At 39.0% G+C, this 13,739-nt stretch overlaps 1 protein-coding gene across 1 annotated transcript in view; it reads right to left on the bottom strand.

Annotated features, from left to right (window-relative positions):
- The window catches only part of LOC149300007 (lactadherin-like), a 32,472-nt gene extending 18,939 nt beyond the window's left edge, over positions 1-13,533 (bottom strand). Inside the window, exons 1-4 of the mRNA XM_089485499.1 lie at positions 13,526-13,533; positions 11,788-11,951; positions 3,070-3,192; positions 2,232-2,363 (exon numbers count right to left, since the gene is read on the bottom strand). Of these exons, the coding sequence (XP_089341625.1) occupies positions 2,232-2,363; positions 3,070-3,192; positions 11,788-11,951; positions 13,526-13,533 (427 nt within the window). The remainder of the gene's footprint in view (positions 1-2,231; positions 2,364-3,069; positions 3,193-11,787; positions 11,952-13,525) is intronic.
- Between the last annotated feature and the right edge of the window lie 206 nt (positions 13,534-13,739).

The raw sequence follows: 13,739 nt of genomic DNA, 5'->3' as shown, positions 1-13,739 counted from the left end.
ATATATATATATATATATATATTATATCCAGTATATGTGAGGGCAACAGTAATCAATGTCTGTATGGTCTATTTCTAGCACCCAGACCCTAATGTGAGCCATAGGTCTTATGTCGCATAACAAATTATGCTGACTCAAGTACTGCTGGTTGTCACAGCAATCGAGGATTGTTATTCAGCAACCGTTAGTCGAAAATTAAACAAAAACATTCCTCAGAATGTAAAATCTAATCTCTTTTCCTGCAAGCCTCTCATGTATAACGTTGTTTCGCAAACGATTATTTTGTCACAAGGATTCTGTGCCTGGCACAATTCAACAAAGGGCTAAAATCCCCATAATAATCAGTTACATGTGATACGCTGGCAACAAAATTTCTTCCGTTCCCAGCCCCAACTAGCTTCCTCTCAACCCGATGCCAATTCATCACTAATTCAAGCCTACAGTACTTAGAATGGCCACTAGGGTTGGGTGCGAAGCTGCAAAGCATCACACGTTATATATATAAATGATTTCTTGCTTCAGGCACTAAATCTATTATCTACATATGTAAATACATTCACACTAATACTGAATGCCTGGACAACGTCAAACATGTTGTTTTACTCTCATGTCAGCTATGGGTTGGGTTAGGTTACAATAGTTATTTCTAAGTTGTAATGTTAGTTAAATGATGGCAGTATGATGGTTCTAAAAAAAAACTATGTAAATATAGTTGAAAAAAAATGAAAATAAACTATGATCCCAGAGCATTATTGACCTCAAAGCCTTAGTTCTTCTTTCGTCTGAAACAGTTTGGTCAAAGCATAGGTCAAAACGAATAGCTCTATAGATGTGGATCCAGCCTGTTGAACCTTGAAATATCTTCAGTTTAGGATGTAATTCACAGAACGTGACACAATGTTCTCATAAACCAGTCCAAAGACATTTCCGGAAAGCTTTTTGTGATGAGTCACCCAACCAAAGGCTTGCTATATTTATGGATTCATGTTCCTTAGCGTGTTTATGTCTGGAATCCAAAAATATAATCATACCGTGCAAAGAAAAATGCTTACAACAGTATTAATACTATTTTAAAAAAAATGTTCAAGAGATGTTTGAGATATAGTGTGCTCCTGAAATTTATGGAAAGAGAAGCAACTGAACATGCTGGGAAAACAGCTGGAAGGAAACTAGTCAGACTTTGTAGTCATGGAGTTTATTCACTAAAAAGGAGAGTTGGCAAGAGAGTGTGTTTTATCTCACTTTACTGTTCATTAGGAAGGGCCAACATTCGAAGGCCCTGTATATAATACATGATTTAACGTGTTAGGAGACTTCGAAGAGAGCTGACTGATTTCACTATACATTATACAGGGCTGGCTAAGTTCTTCCTGCAGCAGAAGCTCATTGGGTTGGCTCGCCATACAGTACAGAGAAGTTAAGGAGCTGAGGAGGAACACATATCTCCAGTCAACAATCACTTTGTCAACAAAGTAATTCCTATGTATCAGTAGAAGAACTTAAGATGAAAACTTGCTGTAAATTGTACTAATTTGGTTTATTACACCTGAAGATCTACATTTCATTTGCGATTAACTCTCCCCCAGAAGAGTATTAGGATGCAAAAGGATAAACGTTATGATGAAGGCATGTTGGTTTAAGGGTTAACTGCTGGACAAATGGTTAAAAAGGCAATGTTTTTTTGTCAAGTTACTTTTGTGCAAAATAGAAACTTTGTCTCAAAACTATATGTCAACATAAAATACTTCAGTACATTCTTATACCTGGTGTGAGGGGGAGCAATTCTTGTTTGAAAGAACCATAAATCAAGTCAAAATGGAAGAAATTGTGTACAGAAAGTAATTCCTCTTTTATAATCATAATAAGTTAATAATTAATTAGTAATAATTTCAGATTAATTACATTTTTTATTTAATTGCTACTTTAACATAGATGCAGGTATGCCCATTTCATGTGGCTTTCATATCTGGACATATCTACAGGTGATTTTGACTGGCATGTGTCTGCTTACACCAATAATGGCTTAAACTGGACGTTCGGTAAATGTTCAGCTGATGCAACCGTGACCGGGTGATTTTGCTATTTCGCTGGTGCCCCTCTTACCAACTGCGTGCTTATTAATTATCCTTTCTGAATCAGCACTGGTCATGACTTAAGCAGTATGACCTGGATCACAGCTCTCCAACCCTTTCATGTTGAGAACATGCATTTAAAAAAAACACGCTACTTACTGTTCTCACAGTGGTCTCCGTTATATCCAGATGGACATTTGCAGAAATATGCTGCAAAGGTGTCACCTCTTCGAGAATTGGATAGCACTTCACATTCTCCATTGTTCTGGCAGGGATTTGGGTGGCAAGGGCCTAGCAAGTGGGAACATTCACAGCTTAGATGACTGGTTGACAGGATTTAATAGATTCCGCTTTATTAGCTACTATATCCCATAAATATATATATATATATATATATATATATATATATATATATATATATATACACACACACACATATATTAGTAATATGTAGAGTGATATAACCAAGTATACCATTAATTCTGCCCAAATTGTCAAGACACATACATACAGATACATACTTAGTGTGCTTTCCCCAAAAAAAATTGCACTAGACTATATCTTCTGTAATGTAGTACTCATAAACAAGCACTACACAGCTATGGATTAAAATAAGACCCACAAATATTTTAATTATTAATAATATTATTTATTGGTTTTATTCAGTATAAATACTACGCAACCACAATATTATAATGTTTACTTAGACAGAGCCTCACGGTATAAGAAACCTTGCTGAGTTCAATGACAAATAGCAGAACACAAGCAGCTGTATTCAGGGGTAACCTACCATCAATCCGGCCCGACAGAGTCCAAAAAAACATCAACCCAACTTGGGATAACTTGGCAGGGCTGTGCACTAACTCACCAAATTATTACAGCCAAGTTTTGCATTAGTGCGATCAAGTAGAACCAAGTTCCAGCTAATTAGTTCGGTTTCTTAAACAGTAAAAGGACAAAGCCCATATGTCTTGTAATTTTATGTTGATCTGCTTACCTTTCTCAGTCACGTTGCAGTGATAACCAGTATAGCCTTCTGGGCAAAGGCAAAATGGATCAATTTTTTGACCAAATAAACATGTTCCTCCATTAAAACATATGTTTGTTTCACAAAAATCTCCTTAAAAAAATGAAAAAACAAGTCATTAAGGTAGCAGAATAAGGCAAGTCATAGGTTTGTTTTAAAAATAATGCTTGTATTAAAGTCTTCTCCTTTTTAAGAGAACATTACATGAATCAGTGCTCAGAATATATTCCTATCTAAATTCTAGAACATCAAGTCTTCTCCACACAAATCCCATTTGGTAATGGATGGAAGGGTGCAGGTAGGGGGTTGATTTGAGAAGTGAATAGTTGATATTTAAACACAGTATAACCTAATACTTGTTTACAGCCTCTAAAAAACACTTCTCCAAGCAGCCCACTGAGATTCTCGAAACCTACACCACAAATGGTCCCTTCTTCCCCTTGACGTGAAAAGAGAGTTTGTCGTCGAACAGTGCGCGGGCACCACAGTGGTAAGATTTGGGCCATCGGGCCGCATAGACATCTGTAAGGCCCCAGTGCTGCTTGGTCGGCCCCTGGACCAGTAAAATCTGCAGGTGAGGTAAGGGGATGCAGGAAGGTGAATGAATGAGTGAGTGAATGAATGCTATAAGTGTTGAGGGGCAGGAGTGGCACAGGTCTGGCTTAGTATATAGTGATAGGGGTTATGCTACACTACTGTCAATGTCTGGCTTAGTGTATAGTGATGGGGTTACGCTGTACCACCATCAATGTTTGGCTCAGTATAGAGTGATAGGAGTTATGTTGTACCATATGGGATCAGTAAGTATTTTGTATGAGGTGCCAAATTCTCTAGGTACGCCCCTGCCACCTGATGACAAAAGAAAATCCTACAACACTTATCCATCTATGCCGGTTCCATTGCAGGGTTCTGTGTTTAATAAATGGGGAACAACTAGGCCAACAGAGAGAGGGGGACAGAAGCCTCAGAGTCTTCCGCATTTTTGTTCAACTCCCAAATGAGAGTAATACTGGGGTGGTTACATAGTCCGTAAAAAGGGAGTCTGATGGCACAATCATATAAACTCTGTTTTTAATTATTTAATTTGTTAGTGTCATTGCTTAATTTAATTTCAACTGGCTTTTATTGATCTTAAAGTCTTGCCTAAAGGGGTTTATTATATTCCCATAACAGCCCTCTAAAATCTCAGCTAGGTGCACATATCTGATGTTTTTTTACTGCGATTGATCTTCTTCTGATAAACAAAGAGCAACACTAAACAACATCTCATGCTTGTTTATTTATTTACTGTATTAGACTATACAGCTTCTACTGGGAGGCTGTTCCACGTATCTACCACCTATTCAGTAAAGTAAATCTTCCTTACATTATATCTAGGCCTTTGACTCTCTAGTATTACAAGCAACAAGCATGTTTTAGCTAGATTGGTGAAATATTTTACTTTATTGCTAGAATATGTGAACATAAAATTAGCATCAAATTTAATGTCACAGTTAAACATAAATGTAATTATAGGGCATATTCATAGGAGTTTCCTTACAATAGGTGGAATCACACAGCTGGGGAGTTTCATCCTAAACAGGGAATGGCTACATCCCTATGAAGAATAGATGTTACTCTGGGTGGAGATACCATGGATTGGGCAATGCAGCATGTGACACGCACTCACGCTTATACAAGAACTGTCATAACATCAGAAAGTGAACCTGGCAACTAAAATAGAATGTCAAAACTGTTTTTACCTATAAGAAATGACCTATAATAAACCTCATTATATTATATATCATTACAATGACAGAGCTGGTCGACAATATCCTAGTTGTGGTGGTGTGACCACACATACCTATCTTACAGGACAATTGTATTTTTAACATACGTTTATTATATTTTTATAGGCTATTGACTGACTGATACAAAGATGTCCCTAAATGGGAGCACTTTGTCGCCACTGATTGACTGTTTCACACAGCCAATCAGTGGCAAGAACATCCAGATCACGGACATAGATGGCAGCCTATTCTATGTCAGGCAAGAGCATTATTGTTATTTGAGTACAGAGAACTTTAATACGCATTCTTCTTTAGATGGGGTGTCAGGGACATTAGATTTTACTAAAGGGAGAGTTGGCAGGAGAGCTTCAATAGGGTTTCAACTCTCCTGTAGGGTTGTGGGTTAATGGAGCTGTACCTACTACACCACTTTCTGTCCCTAAAAATCTGGCACACAAAGCAAGCGGTTAGTTTGCTAAACGGAAAGTTTGGCCCTAATATTATCATAGCAAACAGAAAAGACTTTAGTGTCTCATCTGACACAAAGAAACAGTGACAAGTTCATGGCCATTATATCATTATAACTAAAGTGTTTGGATAGATTTATGCCTGGCTGTCCCATACATGTTTAAGTTTCCTTACTGTACTAACACATGACAGCTGTATCTTCTCACTGGGGTAATTGTAATATGGGGTAAACAGCAAACAGTCGCAGCTGCTTTTGCCTAACATATCTTTTCATAGACAAATACTTTCACTTGACTGGAACATTGTTTGTGTGTCACGCTATGATGGTAAAGTATTACTATACTGAAGAATTGGTTCATCTTAAAGTGGAAGCAAAATTAGCAATTATGTCCCAAGTGCTTTATTTTACATTTATCAACATTAAACGGCTGCTGCAACATTCTTGATTAATTTACTTAAACATTTTTTTATATTTTATATATATATATATATATATATATATATATATATATATACGGCTAAATCCACCCTGTTGCAGACCTTTGTAACATCGGCAAAAAACCATATCATTTAGACCATTCGTAATATAGCCAATAAAGCTGTTGAAAGGTTAGCGTCCTAGCACCGATGCCTGAGATACCCCACTAGTTACAACTAACTAGTAACTATCCTTTGGATATTCACTATAAACTACAACTTTCTGTGTCATATCTCTCAACCATTGCCTTAGCCATTCAACTATTTTAACATCCAAACCCAAATACTGTAATACGTGTATAAGTTAGTATTAGGCCCAGTATCAAATACCAGTATCTACTTTCAGGTACAGTTGTAAGTCATAAAAACTTATAATACATATATCAATTAAAAGAAACATATACTTTAAGGCTACTCAGAGCTCTCCCTCTTCTGGCTAAGTGGCTTCAGTGGGTCTAGCAGCATGTGGGTAGCCCCAGACAACCTTTAGTGGAAAGTGGACTTGGCCACGCACCATTTGTCTACCAAGAGGAAGAGGAGACTGACCCAGAGAACCAGAGCGTTCCCGGGTATGTTTATATACCAGAAAGAAGTGCTCAAATTAATTGACCCTGGAAAAGTCTCTGCTTTTGGACATCCCACAAGCTCTCCAGCCACTACCTTAGTGAGGCATAATGGCCAAGTGTCCTTCTGTAAGGTTTAGGTCCTGGACAGTTGCCTTTCTAGCACTGCCTCAAATATAGCCCTGACAAAAGTTTCTTACGCATATATGTTGCTTGGAAATGTAGCTGCTGTGGCCTCTCCCCAAGTGGACTCCAAGTGGCTAGTTAAGAGTTACACTGGACTATCCAGACATCCATCCCTGGTCTTCATGCTTTTATCAAACTACTCCTCTGGCAATTACTAATGTCTGCCATATCTTCTTCTCTTACAGGTATGACCATAACATATTTCATTTGAACCCCTCATCTCCTGCTGTTACCCCCGTTTTCCTCCGGGTATGTCTTTAGCCTGCCTGTCTCCATACCCTGTAAGCAATCACCTTATCTGACCACTTGTGAGGCAGCCCGATAAATTCCCAGGCCTCACTTGGAAATGTAGCTGCTGTGGCCTCTTCCTCAGTGGACTCTTCCTATAGTTAAGAGTTACACTAGAGGAAACGACATACCAAGCACCACTGCACAAAGCGGCTTCAACACATCATCGGAACCAGATCAACTCATCCCAATCCAAGCAGTCCTCTCCTATTGTCTCACTTCCCCCTCCGACTAGATCGTAAACTCGCACGAGCAGGGCCCTCCCCTCCTTTGCACCAGTGTGTTATTGTATGTGTTTTTGTTTGTGAAATTTTGTTAAACTTACTGTAACAGCACTGTGGAATCTGTCCGCGCTTTATAAATAAATGTAATGATATGTAATGTTGGGCATCCCAATATCATCATTGTAGTCTGAGGACTATTTCCAATTATCCCAGGTGGGCATTAATTCTTATCTAAAGCACCAAACTTAGCTTTCATGTGCCTTAGGCATTAAGACCACCAATGGGGCCCATGTTTTAAAAACATTGAAAGCAAATTAAAAAAAAAAAAAAAAAAAAAAAAGAATTTGTTGGTGATGCACAAGTGTAAAATGACAGAACATGAGGGGAAAGAAAACCGGTAGAGAAAAGGCCATTAATCAGCCAACCTTTGCATACGTTCTGCACCACTTAAAACATGAGTTTGGGCACATTCCCAATTACGCTACTGGGAAATTCATGATAAGCAGAGTAGGAAAGCTGGACACTCGAATATATTTTGTTACACATAATCCTAGAGGAGTTAAAAGAATTTGTTGAACTATCAGATAATGAAGCAGTTGGGTGTATCAGTAGAAAAAGGGAAGGCAGCAAAGGGGCTTTTTAGGGGCAAAGTTTGGTAAATGCCTCAGAGTCAAAAGCATATTCATACACTGATATATATATATATATATATATATAATATTATACACACAGACATAGAAAGTACATAGAACAATTTATTTTACATTGAATGAAAGATCTTTAAATAACTCTCCTACTTGTTATACTTGTTTCAGGCCTTTCAATATATTGTGTTTGACTGCCCAAAAAGACATGTCAGACACCAAACTAAAAATAGACAAGTCAGTCTGCGGCATTTAAACATAAAATATTGTTTTTAATACGGGTCATGTTTGCTTTCTTTGGGTGTCAGTCCGAGAAGTTACTATAAGGAATGTGAAAGTGCAATATTGGGGGAAGGGGTGACAATAAAAAGGACCAAAGTTTTTTGTTTTATTATTTAAGGATGAGAGGAGGTTTTCATGCATCTCCATTGGAGAAATGAAGGGAGCGAATTAGCAGAGGAGACAAAGAACGGCTACTAAATATGTGCCATTTCTTTACCAACTATGGGTATTCTTAGTGTTATTATTCTGGCATGATAAATCACTGAAGGACCTTCAGCTACCTCATCTCACTGTGAGTGTAAGAGCAGCTTCACAGGAGCGGCAGTAATGGTACGTGTCCCACTGGCCCATCAGGCACCTTCCCAGAAGGCCACTCCGAGGCTGATTTACCCTAAATATTGATTGTGGATTTAGCAATCAATGCAATTGCTTTAGAGATATGGTCTACATACAGACTAAGCTGGTGAAATAATCATTTGCTGTCCTAACTGTATCTCCCTATCTCACTCATACAAAGGATTCTTAATGTCCACCAAAAGGAGTACAGTAACTTAGAGTGGCATTAAGCTTTGTTATACCTTTTAAGAAAGCATTCGCGGAATTGTTTCCTTAAGAGCTGGGAAGAAAAAAAATAAAATAAAAAACATAACTTGTCTCCCGATGCTCACTTCCCTCTTTTGCTTTGCCCTGGTATTCACTGCACAAACTAGTCTCTGACCGTTCATGAGCCAGCTGTGTTCCAAAAGCGGTCTCAGCTCCTCATTTAAACAGTCTCAACTAAAATTATATCTTAATGGTCAGGGGTAGACATTTAATGGGGTATGCGGTAGACAATTTAACGATGTTCTGTGGACCTTCACAAATCATACCACGGACACTGGTGTCCTTGAACAGATACTTTGTGTATCCCTGCTAATGCTACCCAAATTAATTACCGACTACACCATCAGACAGCATTACAATCCATCTCCGTCCTGCTCAAAACATACACGTTTATGTAGTGCGCTGAACCCTGCAAGCTGCTAAAGTCGCTATGTGCCTTACCATTGTGCAAGATCTATAAAGACCCCCACCCAGTATGAAAGACCTTTATCACAGAAAATCTACCAGTCCTTTGAGCATATCTAACAAAAGGCCTATTAGCACATCAAAACAATGAAACAAGGTATGGGACATTATTGAGTTCAAAGGGAGTTGGAGTATAGCATGTAAACACTGTTTAATCTCCATGCTAACTTTTATTGGGCCAACACTGAAAAATATGTAAAGTCACATGAGCTGAGTTTCCATCAAGCAAGCGTATGTAACCACATATACGTTGGCCCAATAAAAAGGTATTAACTTCAAAGAATGTAAATTAAACATAAAAAGAAAAACAAGTAAAAATACAATGCAAAATATATCAATGTACAACACAATAGACTTATAATAACAAATAATAAAAAGATAACATTCTTTGGTATGAAGATAACACAAGATCTAAAAGGCGAAACAGTAAATTCTTTAACACCATTCATAAAACAGGCTTCTAAATTATATATAAAATATATATATATATATATAATTTTATATATAATTTAGAAGCCTGTTTCTAATTATATATATATATATATATATATATATATATATAAATTATTCTATTATTTTCTTTGATGTCTAAAATATCCAAGGTCCCCCACATCAGTTTCTTGGAAATGAAGAGAAACTTATTTTTCCTGGCACTCTAAAAGGAACAGTCCAATGTTTCACCATGTTTACACCCTGGCTCTGTGTATTACGCAACAACACATGGTTCTGGAACAATTTGCTACCAGAATTCAAAAAAGGAACATCGACAAAGGAAATCAAACAGCGTGAATCATCAATTCGATCTACCACCTTGTATACAAGTCCAGAGTTTTTGTGTCGCCTTTCAAATGCAGAACAGCCAGAGGACCTTAAAGTGACAGGCAATATTCCTAATGAATATCACATATATTACTTTACATTTAATTATATAGCGCCAGCAGATTTGGTAGGATAAATTCTCTTGCGAGCTTACATTCACTTATATTAAGTTCTTTTCACTGGGCAACAAATATTCGCAGTGCCATCTCACAGAAAAGCAGCGATAGGAAGATGCAATTTGTTGTCATAAAGGCTGCATACTTTTTTCATTAATGGTGTAGGTGAGCGCTGAACAGATCTGTTGGTTTGGGTGATATGCCTTGTAGTCTATTTGGCCCTGGAGGGGATAGAGCCTCTTATCTTCCTAAAGCTAGATCTCCTATTTTGTTCTGGAATTTACAGTAAGTACGCCCAATTCTTGTTTTCTAGATCAATGCCCTTTAAAATGTTTGGTTTTTTTTGTCCGCAATGCTTTGAAATAGTACAGCCAGCTCTAGGCTGTATGTCCATTAGACGTCTTAAGAACCTCATACTGACATCTTTATTCCATTGTCCATCATGCAGTGAGATGTAGGTCAATTGTCCATGTTCTCTTGGGTCATTACCTTGCATGAACCAAGGTTTTTTCCATGATATGCTGTTATATTCTATAAATTCTAATTATATTACTTTATATTAAATAAAACATAAAGTGCAAAGCGTGGATACCATCTGCTGATGGCAGCCGGGTAGCAAGCCCAAGATGCAAAAGGTAGAGAAAATGGGTAAGCCGTGGCAGAAAATCCAGGCCACAAACCAAAGGTCAGGGTCACAAGCAACTTTAGCAGAGCCCAAGAAACAGGCCAAATAAACAGAGAAATGAAAGCCGGACGGAAGTCCCCGGCTAAGTGTCACTGAATGCCAGTCACACAGAGTGTATAATGCATTGTGTGCGTCTTTTCTGTGTTATTATGTTTGAGGAGGTAGTGTGGACACACTAGACACACCCGCGCTTCCTGTGTGGCAGGTTGTGTACACGCGACAAGGTAATGGAAAGAACCAGGTGGGTGGAGTACGGCCATGACAATAAAAAGTCCATGGGAGCAGCCATTTTAGCTTCATGATCTCTGGATCTATGTGATTATTCCTCCTTATTAAGTGTGAGGTCTGTGCCTTTGCCATCATGTGTGCATCTTCACGCGCAAGAACATGACACGTACCCAGAAGTGGTGGATGCAGTAAGGGGGGGTCTACCAGCACCACGAACGTCCCACGCCTTTATGCTATGAGATACGATAAGCTGCTTTGAAAAGATGTCCTTGTCTAGGGGCCGTTTCATTTGTTTGATGTGTTTTTATGTGTGTGGGGATGTACAGGGAAGCAGTACAATACAGTACAAGTTTTTGCATACTATGTTTTCAGACATTTACTAGTTTACTAGACAAACACCCTGCCTGTGGCAAATAACAGAATGGCTCAGTCCCAATCAACCAGTCGGACACTCTGAGTAATGAAAGTCTATGGAAGGATGGACGTCATTAGCATTGCCATAAACAATCACTCCAATGTGATGACGAAGCTGGAAAAACCACCCAAAATATCACATGACTGACAAATTGTTTCCATCTGCAGACAAAGGAAGTTTATTGGAGCAAAGTGAGATGAAACAAAGTTATTATACATCATTGTATTTTATGATTTTATGTTCAAGGAGAAAAATATTGTTTGAGCTGCTTGACGTTGGAGACATCATTTTTTATTTCTTGTGACTACCTTAGTAAATGCAGAAAAGGGGTAATCGGTACGCGACAACACAGGGCATTTTTTTGTCAGGATATATTTCCAACACTGCTGATCAGCTCATGTAAGGCGCTGGGGTATGTGGAATATAATATGTATGATATTTATACATGCCACATACGGGTGGACTGTACTTTAAATGTGCTGTTCAGAAACACGTTAAAAGCACACGTGTCCTCAAATAAACCGCAGACGTGGTCACCCTTGTATGTAGCAACCCGGTCCCCTAGAAGACATAACCTGTTTGCCACATCTTTACGTCTAAGGGCATATGATCTGTAAATCCTAGGATAAAGAAGGTATAAATAGAATCATTACTAGAGTAATAGCTTTGAGACAATGCCGGAGTCTAGACAAACAATGTTACCCATGATAATTGGATTCGGCCACAGAGCAGACACAATAACATATCCTCAGATTAAACGCACGTTAACAAAAAGTTCCGCAGGAAAATGAAATTACCCCGTCGCTTTACTGATCTAAAATACTGAGAAATAAAAATAGTTTCGGCCCAGAGTCATATTACTAAGCGGAACATCAAGTCCCTGCTTGCAAGCAGCTCCTGTAGGTCAGCCTGTCTCCAACATGATCTCATTCTCTCTCCCATATAACGCAACGCCCAATTAGTTGCCAGGGATGCGAAACGCTACAATTTAACACGAAATCCTTCCGTAATTCAATGAATCCAAGCGCATTGCACCCAAACTACAATAAATCAAGATCAGGACGACAAAGATGAGCAGTAACCTCAATAAAGGGTTTAACAGGTAATCCCAAGGTAATTCGGTGTAAAGGCGGTTAAAGTGTAACCAGCAAATATTTACACTTAGCTGTTGCCAAACTCATTAAGGCAATCAGTTAACTGCTGCAAATCACCCAGACACAAATGGCAACAAGTGGCCTGGACGGGGTTAATTTATACATCACAAGCGAAAGTGGTTTAAGACAAATAGCACATACTAAATACAGAAGGTAGACAAATCCCGGATATGGCTGGGTTTAAATGGCTAATGCTGGCCACAGAAGGTAGCCAGGAGATCCATTGATCGACAAGTGTGTGAATCATGTCTAGAGGTGTCAATGCAACCTGGACTGACCCCTGTTCCCAAAATAAAAGTCACAAGATCTTCTTCACTTACCATGTGCAGCTGAAATGAGCCAGAAACTCAGCAAAGTGGCACTAAGAGAGCGAAAGCCAAGCATGGTCACCCGCATGAGCTGGATCTGATTTCCCAGACGTGTACCATGCAGAGCGAGACGAGGATCTGGTTTCCTGCTCCTCCTTGGATCTTTCCGAATATTGGCTGCTCGGGAAACATTCACAGCAATTCTGGAACTCTACCCAGAGCCTGAGATTGCAGATTACAGGGACACGTGACTCCCAGGCTGACCAATAGCGCTGGGTTGGGAGGCAGTTCTGGATACAGAGACAGCAGGGAGGATCCCGCAGGGCAGAGGGAGTTGTTGTGTCTACTGGCAGACTGGCTTTGCATCATGGGCTGATCGTGTTTTGCCCACCGTGGGTTTCCTCCCGCGTGTACTGGAGCAGATCTCCAAACTTCCTGCCCGTGTGTCATGTTTCCATTGGATGCAGCTAAACAATGAGTGTGAGATGTGTGATCTGCATAGATTGTGAATTTTGTTACCTTCACATTCCTACCTATGGTGACCATAAGCTCACAATGTAAACAACCCCGTCTACCTGTGATTAGAACCTGCAAAATCCATTGATGGTAAGGATCGTAGAAACAATAGCCTTAAGGATCTCCCTCCAGCCTCCTGCTAAATGGTTCTGGATTCTCAGTGACTTAATGATCGGGACAGTTCCAGCTCTCACTAAACTTGAGTTGGTCTCTTACCTGATCATGCTGGCTTCTTATTGAGACAGCTTTTTATTCCATACTTTCACATTAAATATGGCATTTTAATGAAACACCACAGCCGTTTTTACAGTTGAATGCCCTGCTTTAAAACAGGTTAGTGGAGATCTGGTTCCTTGGCACCCTAGAGTTTTAGTCTCCTGGTATAGAACACTTAAAACACTGATTTCCTAAACTCCACTTTTTTTGTCTG

Source organism: Sceloporus occidentalis, unplaced genomic scaffold, assembly GCF_023333645.1.
Source record: "Sceloporus occidentalis isolate IW3139 unplaced genomic scaffold, rSceOcc1.0.p SCAF_26, whole genome shotgun sequence".
Taxonomy (NCBI): domain Eukaryota; kingdom Metazoa; phylum Chordata; class Lepidosauria; order Squamata; family Phrynosomatidae; genus Sceloporus; species Sceloporus occidentalis.
The sequence above is the reverse complement of the archived record's forward strand: the minus strand, read 5'-3'. Positions and strand labels throughout refer to the sequence as shown.